A 21039-nucleotide genomic window follows, 5' to 3' on the forward strand; every position below is an offset into this window, starting at 1 on the left:
AAATTACCTCACAATGAGCCACTGGGTTACTCTTGGAGCTATTTGATACATTGGTTCTAACAAATGTATCCATGAAGTTGTTATATTAATAGACACCAAATTGATACAATTATTAATTGCCTACGTTCTCTTACCAAATACTATAGCAGTACGCTTTCAATTCTGAGACTCTGCGGGTCTAATATTTATTAATTTCTTTCTAATTAAATTGAGATCACACCGTAGCGTCACACTTTATAAACATACTTAACATCACCAATATAATTAATCTATTCGATCAGTGATGTTTATTACCCCTCATCATCAGCTTATGTGAGTGTGCACAGTAATGTAATCAGTAGTATGTTGTTAGACCTAAAATAATAATCCAGTGCACTTAAATACAATTCTGAGTCTCTACAAATGTAATATTTAATATTGTAAAATTTCCTCAGTGAGATCACACTTACACTGTGACTCCACATTTTGTAGTTACTGTATGTTCAACTCCGCTGGCATATTTATTTTTTTAGACCATAGTAATCCCCACCCTTAGTATCTATTCATATGAATGGTCATGGTAGTGTATTCGTAGGTATATAAATTAAACTACGTCCTCTCATAGGATAACATACCCTCACACTGTATTTTCAGCCACATTTTATAAGCGTCTCAACATCACCAACTTAATCAATTAATTCACATTGATATTAGCCTGCTCTCTTAATGCCACTTCATATGCACAACGGTATTATCCCATTCTGTTATATCGCCAATTGCCACATCCTCTCACTGGGCGGTTATTTACACGCAACATTAGTGGACAGTAACCGCGTGTACCGTGCTTCCGCCTGACGACCGTTTCGCTTTTAATAAAATTAACACAAATGACCGTTTCGCCTTTAATCAAATGAACTTAATTTAGAATTTACATGTGAAGTCATTGATCATGAAGTGGAATTTCTGGACTTAAAAATACGGAAATAAGAAGACTGATGAATTTCCATGGATCTACACAGAAAGCACACAGCAACTAATAGTGTGTTAAAGATCTAGTTCCCATTTCCCTCCAGTCTTGAGAGGAAAACCTAAGGGGGAATTCATAAGACTTAAAAGGAACTGCTCTGATTCCATCCAATTTGAAGAGAGCAGAAGAGCTGACAGACCGACTGGTCAAATGGGGATATAGTAAGAAAGCAGTCAAGAAGGCCAGGTTTCAGGCCAGTAAGAGAGAAATTTCCTTTTTGATATCCCAATAAGATTGAAAGAGAAGGAATCCGATATTACGAAATTCGTTGGAGACTTCTGTACAAAGTGTCAGGACATACAGAAAATTAGATCAAAACATTGGTCTATTCTGACATTGGACCTGATCTGGCTACAACTATGGGATCCAGAGCCAGAATTAGTTGGAGAAGATGAGACAATTTAATAGATATATTGGTACCTAGCCACTAAGTAAATTATGAACCAAAACGAGCAACAGTAACAGGTTCATTTATATGTGGAGAATGCAAGTCCTGTAATTACATGCAGAGAACTACACAATTTAAGGACAAATTTGACAAAACACATGAAATGTGTGACTATATTAACTGTAAGACCATTGGTGTGGTCTACTGTCTCATGTGCTCATGTAAAAAGTGTTATATTGGTATGATAACAAGACCACTCAAACAGAGATTACTGGAACATGTAGGTTCCATAAGAAGTTCCAAAACTGATACGAGTAGATTCAAAACAATTGATATCAGTGGCCAGACAATTTTATGAGAACCACTCTGGCAATTCGAGGGACCTCCAAGTGTTTGGAATAGAGAAGATACATTTAGGTATTAGGGGTGGCAATATGACACAAGAACTGTTGAAAAAACAAAGTTGTTGGACCTTCTCGATGTATGGCCTACAACCGCATGGACTGAATAAATATATCAATTATGTTTTGTTTTTTAAACTAAGTTAAAGAACTGAATATACTGTATGTCAGATTGCGGACATTTCATAGAGATCTGAATCGTGATAGAATATTTCACTGAACTTCTTACCCAATTATTGATTAATAATTCATATCAGTTACATAACTATTATATATAGAGACGTTTAACTAGTTGGTAAAGAATGAAGAAGTTATGATAGCAAATTGTGACCTATCGTCATTTTGGTACCATCTTGATGGATTTTCAATAAAATTATAGAAGAACTTCTATTGATTTAATAATTGGATTTTAATACCTACCGGTAAATCCTTTTTTCTTAGTCTGTAGAGGATGCTGGGGTCACATCAAGAACCGTGGGGTTTAGACGGCATCCGCAGGAGACATGAGCACTTTAAGACTTTCAAAGGGGTGTGAACTGGCTCCTCCTTCTATGCCCCTCCTCCAGACTCCAGTTATAGGAACCGTGCCCAGGGAGATGGACATTTCGAGGAAAAGGATTTAAGTTTTTACTAAGGTGAGATACATACCAGCTCACACCTCAAGCACGCCGTACAACATGGCATTTAACATAACGCAAGTCAACGGCATGAACAGTATCAGCAACAGGCTGACTATAAACGTAAAACAACATGTGCGTAACCACAACTAATAACTGAAGATACAGTACGCACTGATACGGGCGCCCAGCATCCTCTACGGACTAAAAGAAAAGGATTTACCGGTAGGTATTAAAATCCTATTGTCTCTTACGTCCTAGAGGATGCTGGAGTCACATCAAGAACCATGGGGTTATACCAAAGCTCTAGAACGGGCGGGAGAGTGTGGACGACTCTGCAGTACCGATTGACCAAACATGTGGTCTTCCTCGGCCAGGGTATCAAACTTGTAAACTTCGCAAAGGTGTTTGAACCCGACCAAGTAGCTGCTTGGCAAAGTTGTAATGCCGAGACACCCCCCCCCCCCCCCCCGGGCAGCCGCCCAGGACGAGACCAATTTTCTGGTAGAATGGGCCTTCACCGAAGTCGGTAACGGCAATCCAGCAGTAGAATGGGCATGCTGAATCATGTTACAGATCCAGCGCGCAATAGTCTGCTTGGAATCAGGAGCCCAATCTTGTTGGGAGCATACAGGACAAACAGAGCCTCCGTTTTTCTAATCCGAGCCGTTCTGGCGACATAAAATTTCAAAGTTCTGACTACATCGAGAGACTTCGATTCCACTAAGGCTTCAGTAGCCACTGGCACCACAATAGTTTGGTTCATGTGGAATGATGAAACCACTTTCAGCAGAAATTGCTGACGAGACCACAACTTCGCTCTATCCTCATGGAAAATCAAATAGGGCTCTTGTGAGACAAAGACGCCAATTCACACACCCGCCTCGCGGATGCCAAGGCAAACAAAATGACCACTTTCCAAGTGACGAATATCAACTCTACCTTCTGTAAAGGTTCAAACCAATGTGATTGAAGGAACTGCAACACCACGGTAAGATCCCATGAAGCCACTGGGGCCACAAAGGGAGGTTGGATGTGCAACACGCCATTCACGAAAGTCTGAACTTCCGGAGAGGAGGCCAATTGTTTTTGAAAGAAAACGATAAGGCTGAAATTTGTACTTTAAATTGAGCCCAACTTTAGGCCCGCATCCACACCTGTTTGTAGAAAATGGAGAAAACGTCCTAACTGAAACTCTTCCGTGGGAGCCTTCTTGGATTCACACCAAGACACATATTTCCTCCAAATACGGTTGTAATGTTTAGACGTTACCCCTTTTCTAGCCTGAAGAAGTGTGGGAATGACTTTCCAGGGGATACCCTTTCGGGCTAGGATCTGGAGCTCAATCGCCAAGCCGTCAAATGTAGCCGCGTTAAGTTTTGATACACGCACAGCCCCTGCTGTAACAGATCCTCTCGTAGAGGGAGAGGCCAGGGATCTCCTATGAGTAATTCCTGAAGATCTGGATACCAAAACCATCCTTGGCCAGTCTGGAACAGTGAGGATCGTCTAAACCTTTGTTCTTCTCATGATCTTTAACACTTTTGGAATGAGAGTAAACGGAGGGAATACATGCACCGACTGAAAACACCTGAGGTGTTACTAGTGCGTCCACGGCTATTGCTTGAGGGTCCCTCGACCTGGAACAGTATCTCTGCAGTTTCTTGTTGAGACGAGACGCCATGTCTATTTGAGGAATTCGCCAACGTCTTGTCACCTATGCTTGAATAAGGCCGTTGTAAACGGCCCTTAACTCCAGAACGTTTATGCATAGACAAGTTTCTTGGCTTGACCATCTTCCCTGGAAGTTTTCCCCCTGTGTGACTGCACTCCAGCCTCGGAGACTCGCATCCGTGGTTTCCAGGGTCCAGTCCTGGATCCCGAACCTGCGCCCCTCTAGGAGGTGAGAGCTGTTTAGCCACCACAGGAGTGGGATTCTGGTCCTGGAAGACAGGATTATTCTTTGGTGCATGTGTAGATGGGATCGGACCACTTGTCCAACAGGTCCCACTGAAACACTCTGGCATGGAATCTGCCTAACTGAATGGCCTCGTAGGCCGCCAACATTTTAACATTGAAGGATTGACACTCTTGTCGGTTTCAGAATTTGTTTGACTAGGTTCTGAATTTCCAGAGCTTTTTCCTCTGGAAGAAAAACTCTGTAATTCTGTGTCCAGAATCATTCCCAAAAGCGACAGCCGCGTCGTCTGCAACAACTGTGATTTCGGCAAGTTTAGGAGCCAACCATGTTGTTGCAGAACTGTCAGGGAGAGCGTAATGCTCTGCAGTAACTGGTCCCTGGATCTCGCCTTTATCAGGAGATCGTCCAAGTACGGGATAATTGTGACTCCCTGCTTGCGCAGGAGAACCATAATTTCCACCATTACTTTGGTGAAACCCTTCTCAGCCGTGGACAGACCAACGGCCCCGTCTGCAATTGGTAATGACAATCTTGAACTGCAAACCTCAGGTAAGCCTGATACGGAGGACAAATGGTAACATGTAAGTAGGCATCCTTTATGTCTACCGACATCATAAAATCCCCCTCCTCCAGACTGGACTGCCCGGAGAGATTCCATCTTGAATTTGAAATTTCTTAGGTAGAAATTGAGGGATTTTAGATTCAGGATTGTTCTGACCGAGCCGTCCGGTTTCGGGACCACGAACAGGCTAGAATAAAAACCTTCTCCCTGTTGTGATGGGGGAACCTTGATAATGACCTGATTTTGACACAACTTTTGTATTGCGTCGCATACAACCTCCCTGTCCGGAAGAGAAGCTGGTAAGGCCGATATGAAAAATCGGCGAGGGGGAACATCTTGAAACTCTAGTTTGTACCCCTGGGACACTATTTCCAAACCCATGGGTCCAGGATCGAACGAACCCAGAACTGACTGAAGAGTTTGAGACGCGCCCCCACCGGTGCGGACTCCCGCAGAAGAGCCCCAGCGTCATGTGGTGGATTTGGCAGAAGCCGGGGAGGACCTTCTGCTCCTGGGAATCTGCCACTGCCGGTGACTTTTCTCTTTTCCCCCTTCCTCTAGTAGCAAGGAAGGAAGAACCTCTGCCTTTCTTGTATTTATTGGGCCGAAAGGACTGCATCTGATATGTTTCCTTTTGTTGTGCAAGAACATAAGGTAAAAAGGACAAACTTACCCGCGGTAGCCATAGATACCAAATCGGAGAGGCCGTCACCAAACAAGACACCACCTCTATATTGTAGAGACTCCATATTTTTCTTTGAGTCAGCATCAGCATTCCATTGATGAATCCACAATGCTCGCCTAGCTGAGACTGCCATAGCATTTGCCTTTGCACCCAAAAGGCCAGTATCCCTCGCAGTTTCCTTTAGGTAGGCTGCAGCTTCCCTGATATAACCTAGTGTCAATAGAACGCTTTCCCTATCCAGGGTATCTATATCAGATGACAAGCTATCTGCCCATTTTTCGATAGCACTACTCACCCACGCACATGCAATGGCTTGAGCAGCGTACCTGTGGTGACATAAATGGATTTCAATGTAGTTTCCTGCCTACGATCCGCAGGATCCTTAAGGGCTGCCGTGTCAGGGGACGGAAGAGCCACCTTTTGGGCAGCCGTGATAGAGCCTTGTCCACCATGGGATTTTCCCAAACCTTTTCAAATAGAGTGTTCGGTTAATGAGAGGGAGGAAACGTTACCTCAGGTTTCTTTCCATTATACATACAGACCCTTTTGTCAGGAACAGGGGGGTCTTTCCGAGATATGTAATACGTCTTTTATCGCCACAATCATGTACCGAATGCTCTTTGTCAATTTCGGATCTAATTTGGTATCACTATAGTCGACACAGGAGAGTCCGTGTCGGTACCTGTGTCTGCCAACTGGGCAAATTATCGCTTCTGTGACCCTGAGGGTGTCTGGACTTGTAACAATACATCCTCCACAGATTTCTTCCATGCCTGATTCTGAGACTCAGATTTATCCAATCTCTTATTAATAAGAGCCACATTAGCATTCAAAGCATTCAACTCATTTACCCAATCACAGGGTCACTCCCACAGCTGTTTGTGTCCCTAATAGTCTCCTCCTGGGAAGCGCACTCTGCCTCAGACATGCCGACACACGTGTATTCACCACTCACAAACACACTGGGCATATAGGGGACAGACCCAACTAAAGTCTGACAGAGAGACACCGAGAGAGTTTGCCAGCTCACAACCCAGCGTTTCACCAACGGTTCTGACAACACTAAACAATGCCTCAGACCTGCAGCGATTTTATAATACAGATATATTGCACCAAATTTACTGTGCCCCCCCCCCCTTTTCACCCTGATACTTATGCAGCAGTATGAGGAAGGACCAGCGTCTCTGCAGCCTGTTATAGAGAAAATTACGCAGTTGTGAGCTGTGAAGGCTAAGCTCCGCCCATGTAATGACGCGCTTCAGTCCCGCTATTTTTAAACATTTATACTGGCGGGGGGTTAGGACAGTGCCCCGGGCACGATGTCCCCTATAGCCAGTCTCCTTTGAGGTTTATATGCTGCCCAGGGTGCCCCAATCCCCCCCCCCTGCGCCTTGCACCCTGTAGTGCCGCTGTGTAGTGGGAGCATGGCGCGCAGCGTGCGATCGCTGTGCGGTACCTCAGAAGCCGTCACTGAAGTCTTCTTTGCTTCTTCTACTCACCTGTCTTCTGGCTCTGCAAGGGGGGTAATGGCCGGCTCTGGGAAAGAGCGTCTAGGCGTACCTAGCGATCAGACCCTCAGGAGCTAATGGTGTCCTGTAGCCAAGAAGCAGATCCTTTAAACTCACTAGAAGTAGGTCTGACTTCTCTCCCCTAAGTCCCACGAAGCAGGGAGACTGTTGCCAGCAGTCTCCCTGAAAATAAAAAAATCTAACAAAAGTCTTTTCCCGAGAAACTCTGTAGAGCTCCTCAGTGTGCATTCAGTCTGCCTGGGCACAATTCTAAAACTGGAGTCTGGAGAAGGGGCATAGAGGGAGGAGCCAGTTCACACCCCTTTGAAAGTCTTAAAGTGCCCATGTCTCCTGCGGATCCCGTCTATACCCCATGGTTCTTGATGTGACCCCAGCATCCTCTAAGACGTATGAGAAATATGAATTATACATGGTGAATACCAACTGAGTATCATATTAAGACAAAAAAAACACAAAAATAAAGACATAAGGTTAGTCTCCATGTAAGTCTAACAGGCAAATTCCACCCAAGACCAGACATTTAGTTGTGGGTACAACTAGCTGAGTAGATGTTCCCTGCTCTGCAATGATCCAGCAACTCCCTCCGGTGATGTCCAATGGTCCTGAGCAGGAGAGTCTTGGTCATGGTCAGACAAGGCTTGGTTGGGGTTGACCAGCCCCCCACTCCCGGAACAGCCAATTCATGAGAAGCTTATAGCGGAGGTGTTTTTTAAACCTTCTAACAAACCTTATTAATTTGCAATTAGCCTTTAAATTGTTTTTTTTTGTTTTTTATATAAAAAGGAAACAATATTTAAAGTGGAAAAAAAATGAACAACTGAAAAACAAGTAATTACAAAGAAGCATTTATGAAAATATTGGTATGTACACAATACAAATAACATTCAGAAAGATTGCTCTTCATAGTGAAACAACACTGTCTCTTTACATACACCCTTACAGGAATTTGTGTGACAAGCTTTTTTTTTTTTAAAGACAAATCTGTGCTATAACTTAAGAGTCCATTTATGACCTACAATAAATGAAAGTTTATGCTTGAAAAACTTGTCAAGTCTCAGAACTTAAAGCGTGATATTAGCTAATAGGAGATCATGCCAATGTTCCTCGTGACCGCCTACGCTATTTTAAACCATTTTGGTGATCCTTTTCCAAAACCTACTACCACGCTGCAAGGAGACTTTTCCTCCCATCCACTCAAAAAATAAAACTTGTTAAAAAAAAATAAAAAAAACTTTATGCTTGCAAATGTGTCACCTCAGTAAAGGTTTATGAGTAATTTATAGTTTAACGGAATCTGATTTCCCATTCCCATCTTCTAATCATAACCAGTGTGCATTCTCTGATGTACAACAAGAACTGATTTGCGTGTAAAACACTTCCCGCACTCAGAACACGGAAACGGCCTATCACCTGTGTGACTTCTTTCATGTATAACAAGAAGTGATTTTCGTGAATAACGTTTCCCGCACTCAGAACACGGAAACGGCCTCTCACCTGTGTGACATCTTTCATGTGTAACAAGATGGGATTTTCGTGAACAACGTTTCCCACACTCAGAACACGTAAATGGCTTCTCACCTGTGTGACTTCTCTCATGTAGAACAAGCTCCGATTTCTGTGTAAAACATTTCCCACACTCGGAACACGAAAATGTCTTCTCACCTGCGTGACGTCTCTGATGTACAACAAGAATTGATTTGCGTTTAAAGCATTTTCCACACTCAGAACACAAGAATGGTTTCTCATCTGTGTGATTTCTCTCATGCATATTGAGATCTCCTTTACGTGTAAAACATATTCCACACTCAGAACATGGAAATGGCTTCTCACCTGTGTGATTTCTCTGATGCATAACAAGAAGTGATTTGCGTGTAAAACATCTTCCACACTCAGAACATGGAAATGGCTTCTCACCTGTGTGACGTCTCTTATGTGTCACAAGAGCTGATCTGTCTGTAAAACATTTCCCACACTCCGAGCATGGATATGGCCTCTCACCAGTGTGACTTCTCTCATGTGCAACAAGACCTGATTTCTGTGTAAAACATTTCCCACACTCAGAACATGGAAATGGTCTCTCACCTGTGTGATTTCTCTGATGTCTAACAACACCTGATTTGCGTGTAAAACATTTCCCACACTCAGAACATGGAAATGTCCTCCCACCTGTCTTAGTAGGCTGATTGGTAATAAGTATTGTGCTCCGTATAAAGCATTTGGCATTTATAGAACTGGGAAATATTTCATCTACTGTAACAGCTGTGATAGATGAACCAATATTTGAAATATAAGGAGAACACTGCTCATGGTTAGAGGTAACAGATGATATATCAGCACTGTGAGGTACTGGATGTATAACTGGGCTCACGCGGATTTCTCCTTTAGAATCTTGTGTGATGTATTTATCTTCTATTTCACAATCTGGAGATACAATGGGACATTCAGCCAATATATTTCTTCTGTTACATCCATCTACAGGGAATAAAACACATATAAGGAAATTACTTGAAAAACTCCACATCAGCCATAACTTCCTCTTTTTAATTATGAAAGACTGGAAAAAGTTTACATTCCACGGAAGGTCCATCACTGACCTCCTCCCTATATTCCTTGTCTTAAGTGACTTCATAAAAACTGGTCAAGCTGGTTCTTACAAATATAAGCACATACAAGGGAGGGCTATATTGGGCTGCTATGGAGCTCTACAAAAAAGCATTAGGATCATAATTTCCTTGTTTCTTTTCCGTGACGAACGGGATGTACCAAAGCAGTAGATATATAAGGGGGAGGGGGGGGGGGGGGTTATGTGCAACAATTAAGTACTGAAATAAACCTGTTCCATTTCTTGGAAGAATTTTCTTTCTGTATTGTGTATCTGCAGTATTGGCAAAATCCATGAGCTTAACATATTTATAGCAGACACCAAGCTACCTCATATAGGCCCTCATTCCGAGTTGTTTGCTCGCAAGCTGCTTTTAGCAGCATTGCACACGCTAAGCCGCCGCCTACTGGGAGTGTATCTTAGCTTTTCAAAATTGCGAACGAACGATTCTCAAAATTGCGAATAGACACTTCTTAGCAGTTTCAGAGTAGCTCCAGACTTACTCGGCATCTGCGATCAGTTCAGTCCGTTTAGTTCCTGGTTTGACGTCACAAACACACCCAGCATTCGCCCAGACACTCCCCCGTTTCTCCAGCCACTCCCGCGTTTTTTCCGGAAACGGTAGCGTTTTTTCGCACACTCCCATAAAACGGCCAGTTTCCGCCCAGAAACACCCACTTCCTGTCAATCACATTACGATCACCAGAACGAAGGAAAAACCATGAGTAAAATACCTAACTGCATAGCAAATTTACTTGGCGCAGTCGCAGTGCGGACATTGCGCATGCGCAGTTAGCGGAAAATTGCTGCGATGCGAAGAAAAATACAGAGCGAACAACTCGGAATGACCCCCATAGTGTGATAGTTACTTGTGAAACTGAACACCCCCGTTAGACCACTGTGGGATGGATACAATGCTACACTGTGTTTCTGCATGATTGGGAACAGTGGGAAATCAATATTGTCAAGTATCAGCTGTTACTAACTCTCCTGAGGCATCTGTGCCGAATACTTTGACAGCTGATACAAATTACTCTGTTTGTGTATATATCTGTACCGTGATCAGAGGGGAATTGTTTTATTTATTTGGAAATATTCACTGGTATCGAACTGAAGTGTCTAATGGCTCATTAGCAAACGTAACACCGGCAGTTTTTACTAAGGAGGATTAGGGCTGAAGGGATACACCAATTTGGGACTGAGAAATAATTTAGAATATATTAGGATACCAAAATGTTTGGCTACACCGATCTCTATATTATTTCAGTATATCTATATTATTGTTAGCTCTTGTATAAAAAAGAATAACCGCTACCTGCTGCAACCAGGACAGATTACTGTCCTTTTTCTATGTGGAAGAAAAAATATCCAGTTATTATGGATTAATCTCGCCCAAATATTCTCACCACTAGGACGATTACCGCGTCTGATATTAGAACGCTAAGGGAATTAGCTTGTCAATCACATTTAAATTGTACTTCCCACTTATTTTATAGGTAATTTTGATAAATACAAGTTAAGTTTTAATTGAAAATAAACATTTACATTTCTTTAAAAGAGTGCTCCAAACAAGGGAATTTTCTTCCTTCCGATGTGTTGTGATCTCACCACCACACACACACACAACGGATATATGTGTATCAGTTACATAATCCCCGGAGCGCCTCCAACATAACGGATAGCTGTCCATTGAGACTCATGTGTTAGTTGGTTAAAATAAAATTACTTTTTTCTATTTATCCAGTCTGGTGCAGGATAAACTCGAGTCTATCCACAAAATCCAAGAGAAGGAAAGGTAACAACTGCAGCCGTGCATTAGTCCCCTGTAGATGCCAAGAAGTAGCAACAGCCCCAAATGAATGTGACCTTAATACTGAAGAGACTACAAGGTCTTTCCTCTTCTATGCCTGCGCAATTACATGTCTTGTCTGACTTTCTTAGGGAACTTTCTGTAGGAGCCTACCCTCTTCTTATACCATCTGAATGTAGAGATGAAGTTTCCGTAACTTGTTTCAATTTCTCTTATACTTTGATGAACTTTCCGTAACTTGTTTCAATTTCGCCTATACCTTGATGAAGTCCACAGGATGAAACGTGTTGGACATTTTGTGAACATACCTCATCTTTAAAGATAAGCATTTGCTACTCGATCTTTACACCTCCAGAATATTATGTATTTTACTTTACTTGAATTTTTATTTTATTTTTACTTTTATGCTGTGTTATAAATGTACTTTTGCATTGAAGCTATATTTATGTTTTACAGATAAAAACCTCTGTACTCTGTTAAATAATTTTAGTACGTTCCCTTTTAAATAAACTAACGTTTATATTTTTATTTAAGCATGCAAAATAAAATATGTTGGAAAGATCAAGAGACCACTTAAACTCAGGACTCAAGAGCACATTCAGAACATCAAAACCAAAGTACAAACCCATGTGGTCTCCAAACACTTCCTGCAGTATCACAATTCTAACTGAGATGAACTCACATTCAAGGGCATAGAACTGGTAACCCTAAGTGAAAGAGGCGGTGATCTTTCCACCTGCTATCTAGAAGGAAAATGTACTGGATCTATGAACTAAGGCTTTTCCATCCAGAAGGCTTCAATGAGAGTTACAAAATAGCCCCTTTTCTCTGACCATAAGTTTACTGCTACACCCATGTCTTCCTGCCCACTGAAACTACAGTCACACCATAATGGGCATGCCCAAGCTCATCTGATCTTGGAAGCTAAGCGGTAGTGGGCCTGGCCAGTACTGGGATGGGAGGGCACCGAGGAAGACTAGGTTCTGTAGCCAATACAGTGGAGCACGTCCCACACTCTCCTATGTGTAATCCCATATGGATTATAACTTTGCATGTGTCTGCATAATATCACACAATTTACAACCGAGTTATTTCTATTTTTATTGATATATTGAATAACTCATGCATAATACTTAGAGATTTTACAGATCCATCCTTTTCTATACAACAGTGGCTGTTATCTAAATATTTAATTATATTACTATACAGAAAAAACAATACAGCATACTGTAATGAAAATTAGGTTAGTGGTACAGGGTCCAGAAGGGGTTAAAATAATATTTTAATTACATACCGGTAAATCCTTTTCTCGTAGTCCATAGAGGATGCTGAGGTTCCATTTAGTACCATGGGGTATAGACGGGTCCCTTGGGAGCCATGGGCACTTTCAGAGTTTAATAGTGTGGGCTGGCTCCTCCCTCTATGCCCCTCCTACCAGACTCAGTCTAGAAACTGTGCCCGAGGAGACGGACATACTTCGAGAGAAGGAAATACACCGATAGTGGTGAGACTTACAACAGCTCACACATAACAAAAGGAAAGCCAAGCTAACCAACTTGAAACGATTCAGCAACAGCTGAACAACAGTACTTAACCAAGTAGCAATGCAGGAAAACGAAGTGCTGGGCAGGCGCCCAGCATCCTCTATGGACTACAAGAAAAGGACTTACTGGCAGGTAATTAAAATCCTATTTTTTCTTACGTCCTAGAGGATGCTGGGGTTCCATTTAGTACCATGGGGATGTACCAAAGCTCCCAGTACAGGAGGGAGAGCACGGAGGCTCCTGCAGAACAGATTGACCAATCTGAAGGTCTGCAGAGGCCAAAGTATCGAACTTGTAGAACTTAGCAAACGTGTTCGACCCTGACCAAGTAGCTGCCCGGCAAAACTGCAAAGCCAAGACACCCCGGGCAGCCGCCCAGGAAGAACCCGCTTTACGGGTAGAGTGCACCTTAACAGAATTCGGACACGCAAGCCTGCCGTAGAATAAGTATGCTGGATATTAAACCTGATCCAGCAAGACATTGTTTGCTTAGAAGCAGGACACCCAACCTTGTTGGTAACATAAAGGACAAACAGAGCGTCCGACTTCCTGTGACGAGAAGTTCTCTTCACATAAATCTTCAAAGCCCTCACAACATCCAAGTACTTTGAGGTAATTGAGTTAGTAGCCACTGGCACCACAATAGGTTGGTTGATATGAAAAGCTGACACAACCTTTGGAAGAAATTGCTGACGCATTCTGAGCTCAGCCCTATCTTCCTGGAAAATCAAGTATGGGCTCTTGTACGACAATGCCACCAATTCTGACACTCGCCTAGCAGATGCCAATGCCAACAGTGTGACAGCCTTCCAAGTAAGAAACTTGACATCTACCTCCTGTAAAGGCTCGAACCAATCCGACTGCAGAAACTGCAACACCACATTAAGATCCCACGGTGCCGTAGGCGGCACAAAAGGCGGTTGGATGTGCAGAACCCCTTTCAAGAAAGTCTGAACCTCAGGGAGAGCAGCCAATTGTTTCTGGAAGAAAATGGACAAGGCTGAAATCTGGACCTTTAGGGAGTCCAAGCGTAGGCCCACATCCACACCTGCTTGCAGAAAGAGGAGAAACCGTCCCAGTTGAAACTCCACCATAGGAAACTTCTTGGATTCACACCAAGACACCTACTTTTTCCAAATCCAATGGTAATGTTTAGACGTTACGCCCTTCCAAGCTAATATCGTGCGTTCAACCTCCATGCGGTCAAACGTAGCCACGGTAAGTCTTGATAAGCGAACAGCCCCTGTTGCAGAAGATCCTCAAGAAGAGGAAGAGGCCTCGGATCCTCCAGCAGTAATTCCAGAAGATCCGCGTACCAAGCCCTTCTTGGCCAGTCCGGAGCAATGAGGATCGCCTGAACACTTGTTCTTTTTATTAGTTTGAGAATTCTTGGGATGAGTGGAAGTGGAGGGAACACGTACACTGACTTGAACACCCACGGAGTCACAAGGGCATCCACCGCCACTGCCTGTGGGTCTCTCGACCTGGAACAGTACCTCCGAAGCTTCTTGTTGAGGCGGGAGGCCATCATGTCTATTTGAAGTACACCCCAATGACTTGTTACCTCCTCGAACACCTCCGGGTGGAGGCCCCATTCTCCTGGATGGAGATCGTGTCTGCTGAGGATGTCCGCTTCCCAGTTGTCCACTCCCGGAATGAAGATCGCTGACAGCGCTACCACGTGCTTTTCTGCCCAGAGGAGGATTCTTGTTACCTCTGACATTGCGGATCTGCTCTTCATTCCGCCCTGTCAGTTTATGTAGGACACCGCTGTTAAATTGTAAAATGTGCCGCTTGTAGAAGGCCGTTGTACACGGCCCTTAGTTCCAGAATGTTTAATCGGAAGGATGGATTTCAGACTTGACCACTTATCTTGGAAGTTTTTCCCTTGGGTGACTGCACTCCAACCTCTGAGACTTGCATCCGTGGCTAGAAGGATCCAATTCTGAATCTGTGGCCCTCGAGAAGGTGAGATGTTTGCAGCCACCAGTGGAGCGAAATTCTGGCTTTCTGCGACAGGCGTATCCGCTGGCGCATGTGAAGATGAGATCCTGACCATTTGTCCAGGAGATCCAGTTGGAAGTACCGTGCATGAAATCTTTCGTACTGTATAGCCTCGTAAGAGGCCACCATCTTCCCCAAAAGGCGAATGCACTGATGAACCGATACCCGGGCAGGCTTCAGGACATCCCGGACCATTTCTCCACCGGCAAAAACACCCTCTGTACTTCTGTGTTGAGGCTCATCCCCAGGAAGGACAGTCTCCTTGTCGGTTCCATATGGGACTTTGGAAGGTTCAGGATCCACCCATGATCCTGGAGTAGTCGAGTTGAGAGAGCAATGCTCTGTAACAGCTTCTCCCTGGAAGATGCTTTTATCAGCAGATCGTCCAGATATGGAATAACGTTCACTCCCTGCTTGCGGAGGAGTAGCATCAGCTCTGCCATGACCTTGGTGAACACCCTCGGTGATGTAGAGAGGACAAATGGCAGCGCCTGGAACTGATAGTGACAGTCCAGCAGCGCAAATCTCAGATAAGCCTGGTGAGGCGGCCAGCTCGGAACGTGAAGGTACGCATCCTTGATATCCAGGGATACCAGGAATTCCCCCTCCTCCAGACCTGAGATCACCGCTCTCCGAGACTCCATCTTGAATACCCTCATGACTTTAGGTTTAATATCGGCCTTACCGAACCGTCCGGTTTAGGTACCACAAGCAGGTTTGAGTAATAACCCTTGTTTGTTAGGCGAGGTGGAACTGGAACAATGACATTTGTTTGTACCAATTTTTGAATGGCTTCCTGTAGGATAGCACTTTCTGCCAGCGAAGCTGGTAAGCCTGATTTGAAGAATCTGTGCGGTGGGAGCTCTTGAAACTCCAGTCTGTATCAATGGGTAACAATCTCTTGTACCCAGGGGTCTAGGCATGATGATGCCCAGATGTGACTAAAATCCCTTAGTCTCGCTCCCACCTGCCCGATCCCAAGGCTGGGAGGTCCACCGTCATGCTGAAAATTTTGAGGAAGCAGAACCTGGCTTCTGTTCCTGGAAAACTGTTGGTCCAGGTTTTCTAGATTTCCCTCAACCTCCTCTAAAGAAACCTGCAGAATCCTCTATGTGACGGAAAAAATAATTCAATGTCTCTCCTATCCAGAGCATCTAATTCCTCTAGTAATGTGCCTGACCACTTTACTTTGGCTTTAGAAATCCACGCACAAGCAATAGTGGGCCTTAAAGCCACTCTTGTAGCTGTGTATATTGATTTGAGCATTGTCTCAATTTTGCAGTCAGCCGGCTCTTTTAAAGCGGTTGAACCAGGGACAGGTAAAACTACCTTTTTAGACAACCTAGATACAGAAGCATCTACTATAGGTGGGTTTTCCCACTTTTTCCTGTCCTCTTCAGGAAAGGGAAAAGCAATAAGAACCCTTTTGGGGATCTGGAATTATTTCTCTGGGTTTTTCCAGGATTTTTCAAACAAGGAGTTTAACTCTTTAGAAGCGGGGAAAGTAAGGGAGGATTTCTTATTGTCTGTAAAGTAAGCCTCCTCTACCTGCTCAGGTACTCTCTCAGTAATGTACAAAATGTCCCTAATGGCCTCAATCATGTGTTGCACCCCCTTAGCAAGGGATGCATACCCCCCCTGCATATCCCCATCACCGTCCCCTGCATCAGAGTCGGTGTCCGTGTCAGCCTGCATTATCTGGGAAAGAGCACGATTTTAGGGTATGCAATAGGGATCTTAGAGCTGAATACTGCAAAACCTCTACAGATTGTTGTAAAACCTGCATTACATTCTCATTATGCGACATCCTAGATGAAATGTGGGATATCATTCCCCTTATAGAATACACCCATGGGGGTTCGGACTGAGAAAGCTGAGAAAGTACATGGCAATCCTGAGTACATGGAATAGACTCTTCAGGAGAAGATACACACTCTGCAGCACAAGATACAGAGTTCCTAGACATGTTAATGTGAGATATACAGCCACACCCACACACACACACACACATAGGAAAATGTCAGACACAGTTTTCCCCCAGAGTATTAAGTAGCCAGCCACACAGCGCCCCAGTAGGCAGTTAATATAAGAAACGGCCAGCGCTGACTGAGTAACCTTAATAGGATAAACAGGTACCACAGAGGTATGTTGGAGTTATGTGGATGGCAGCGCTCCCTGTCAGCGTCTCTTCTGTGTAATCTGCAGGGAGAAAATGGCGCTCGTGAGCGCTGGATCCGTTCTGAGGAGAAGTCCCGCCCCCTGTAATGGCGCATCGTCCCGCACTTATGTGATTATACTAGCCTGAGGTATTCGTGCAGCTAACAGAGGGATTACCCCCTGTTAGCCTATATGACCAGTGTAGGGTATGTGCGCTGGCCCAGGACGCCCCTCACAGCGTCTTACACCAAGTGCTACTGAGCCTTCCGGAGCGCAGCCTGTTAGAGCCGCTCCCACCCTTGTGCCGCTATACCTGCCGTCGACCCGCTTCCCGGGCCGCCGGCGTCATACTCACTACTCTTCTTTCTTCTGGCTCTGTTAGGAGGGGGCGGCCATGCTGCGGGAGTGAGCGGTCGCCTCGTGGGCTTGCGATCAGCACCCTCAGGAGCTCAGTGTCCTGTCAGCGGAGACAGAGAACCATTAACTTCTAGAGTTGGTTCCTACTCTCCCCCAAGTCCCACGAAGCAGGGAGGCTGTTGCCAGCAGCCTTCCTGTACTTAAAACTCTTAGAAAAACAATAAAACCAGAAAAACTCCTAGAAGCTCCCCTAGCTGTGACCGGCTCCTCCGGGCACATTTTCTAAACTGAGTCTGGTAGGAGGGGTATAGAGGGAGGAGTCAGCCCACACTATTAAACTCTTAAAGTGCCCATGGCTCCCAAGGGACCCGTCTATACCCCATGCTACTAAATGGAACCGCAGCATCCTCTAGGACAGGGGTGGGAAATTATTTCAGCTGGGGGGCTGCTTAACACTTCCAGTGAATAATCGAGGGCCACACACAAAATATCTTGTAAATCGGGTCTGAACTGCGCATGCACCGCAGTCCCTACCCCCTTCCCCTGAACCTATATTGCAGTCCCTATCCTCCTCCCCCCCCCCTCCCCTGAACCTATATAGCAGTCCCTACCCCCCTTCCCTGAACCTATATAGCAGTCCCTATCCTCCTCCCCCCCCTCCCCTGAACCTATATAGCAGTCCCTATCCCCCTTCCCTGAACCTATATAGCAGTCCCTACCCCCCTTCCCTGAACCTATATAGCAGTCCCTACCCCCCTTCCCTGAACCTATATAGCAGTCCCTACCCCCCTTCCCTGAACCTATATAGCAGTCCCTATCCTCCTCCCCCCCTCCCCTGAACCTATATAGCAGTCCCTATCCCCCCCCCCCTCCCCTGAACCTATATAGCAGTCCCTAGCCCCCTTCCCTGAACCTATATAGCAGTCCCTACCCCCCTTCCCTGAACCTATATAGCAGTCCCTACCCCCCTTTCCTGAACCTATATAGCAGTCCCTACCCCCCTTCCCTGAACCTATATAGCAGTCCCTACCCCCCTCCCTGGAACCCATATAGCAGTCCCTGTCCCCATCTCCCCCCCCCCCCCCCCCCCCCCCCCTCCCCTGAACCCATATTGCAGCTCAAGTACAGATCCATTTCAGGTACTGGCTAGGCAGGGGGTTTACCTTTTTTTTCAGTGGAAGATGATCCGCTGCCTGATCCCCGCTGCCCGTGCTTCACAGAGTCGCTGCTGCTGCCCGGAGTCACTGCTGCTGTCCGCACCCCAGAGTCATTCCTGCTGCCCGCCGCTCCTGCTGTGGCTCCGACCTCTGCCGCCCAGCGAATGACATCACAGAGGAAATCCCGGTCAGCAGACCCTGTGACGTGACCAGGATTTCCTCTGCGGCGCAGCGTCTGGCAGCAGTGTAGCGCAGTGACAAGCGGCTCAGTCGGGCCGCTTATCATTGCACACGCCTGTTGCCCACCCCTGCTCTAGGATGTAAGAGAAATATAGGCACTCACTTTTTCCAGGACACAGAAAAAGAAAAAAAAGCACTCACGTTTTGATGAAAAACTAAGGATGCTATTTTTATTCTTACAGATTCATAGAAGTCCGTATGTCAGCTGCAGCTCGACAGCGGTTTCAACCACAACAGTGGTTTTCTACATCCCTTGAAGAAAGCCACTGTATTATGGTTGAAACAGCTGTCGGGCTACAGCTGACATACGGACTTCTATGATCTGTAGGAATCAAAATAACCATTTTTTCATCAAAACGTGAGTGTTGTTTTTTTTCTTTTACTGTGTGCTGGAAAAATAGGATTTTAATTACCTACCGGTAAATCCTTTTCTCGAAGTCCGTAGAGGATGCTGGGGTCCATATTAGTACCATGATGTATAGACAAGTCCACTAGGAGCCACTGCCACTATAAAGAGTTTGAGAGTGTGGTCTGGCTCCTCCCTCTATGCCCCTCCTACCAGACTCAGTCTAGAAACTGTGCCCGAGGAGACTGACAACTTCGAGAGAAGGATTTAACAGATAGTGGTTAGATTCACACCAGCTCACACAGCAAGGCACACAAAGCAAACTAACTTGAAACTCAGCAACAGCTGAACATTACTAAACCAAGTAACAAGGCAGCACTTAACTAAGAACAAAGCCATACTGAACCAGATAACCACTGCAGGATAACGAAGCGCTGGGCAGTTGCCCAGCATCCTCTGCGGTAATTAAAATCCTATTTTCTCTTACGTCCTAGAGGATGCTGGGGTCCATATTAGTACCATGGGGATGTACCAAAGCTCCCAGAATGGGAGGAAGAGCGCGGAGGCTCCTGCAGAACTGATTGACCAAATTGTAGGCTCTCAGAGGCCAAAGTATCGAACTTGTAGAACTTAGCAAATGTGTTCGACCCAGACCAAGTAGCCGCTCGGCAAAGCTGTAAAGCTGAGCCCCCCCCCCCGGGCAGCCGCCCAGGAAGAACCCACCTTACGAGTAGAGTGGGACTTAACAGATTTTGGACACGGCAAGCCTGCCGTAGAATACGCATGCTGGATAGTGAACCTGATCCAGTGAGAGATCGTCTGCTTAGAAGCAGGACAGCCAATTTTCTTGGGATCATACAGGATAAACAGAGAGTCCGATTTTCTGTGACGAGCAGTCCTCTTCACATAGATCTTCAGAGCCCTTACAACAACCAAGGACTTCGATGAAATTGAAGAGTCAGTAGCAACTGGCACCACAATAGGTTGGTTGATATGAAAAGCCGACACAAACTTCGGAAGAAACTGCTGACGTGTACAGAGCTCAGCTCTATCTTTGTGGAAGATCAAGTAGGGGCTTTTACAGGACAAAGCCCCCAATTCCGACACACGTCTAGCAGAAGCCAAGGCCAACAAAGTGACAGCCTTCCACATGAAAAACTTGACCTCAACCTCCTGTAGAGGCTCTAACCACTCCGATTGGAGGAACTGCAACACCACGTTAAGTTCCCAGGGCGCCGTAGGTGGCACAAAGGGAGGCTGGATGTGCAGAACCCCTTTCAAAAAAGTCTAAACCTCAGAGAGGGCAGCCAATTATTTCTGGAAGAAAATTGATAAGGCCGAAATCTGGACCTTTTACGGATCCCAACCTCAGGCCCATATCCAAACCTGCTTGCAGGAAGAGGAGAAACCGTCCCAGTTGAAACTCCACCGTAGGAAGCTTCTTGGATTCACACCAAGATACATACATTTTCCAAATGCGATGGTAATGTTTAGACGTTACTCCTTTCCTAGCCTGTATGAGGGTAGGAATGACTTTGTTTGGAATTCCCTTCCGAGCAAATATCTGGCGTTCAACCTCTATGCCGTCAAACGTAGCCGCGGTAAGTCTTGATAAGGAAACAGCCCCTGTTGACCCAGGTCCTCCCGAAGAGGAAGAGGCCTCGGTTCTTCCAGCAGCAGACCCAGAAGATCCGCATGCCAAGCCCTTCATGG

General features: G+C 45.2%; 1 protein-coding gene across 5 annotated transcripts in view; it reads right to left on the bottom strand.

The window, feature by feature from the left end:
- Positions 1–7938: 7938 nt before the first annotated feature.
- Positions 7939–21039, bottom strand: part of LOC135054693 (zinc finger protein OZF-like) — a 45536-nt gene continuing 32435 nt past the window's right edge. For all 5 annotated transcript variants that reach the window (XM_063957959.1, XM_063957957.1, XM_063957958.1 and 2 more), the window contains one exon: positions 7939–9581. In XM_063957959.1, the coding sequence (XP_063814029.1) occupies positions 8425–9581 (1157 nt within the window). In that variant the 3' untranslated portion in view covers positions 7939–8424. The remainder of the gene's footprint in view (positions 9582–21039) is intronic.

Source organism: Pseudophryne corroboree, chromosome 3, assembly GCF_028390025.1.
Source record: "Pseudophryne corroboree isolate aPseCor3 chromosome 3, aPseCor3.hap2, whole genome shotgun sequence".
Lineage (NCBI taxonomy): Eukaryota > Metazoa > Chordata > Amphibia > Anura > Myobatrachidae > Pseudophryne > Pseudophryne corroboree.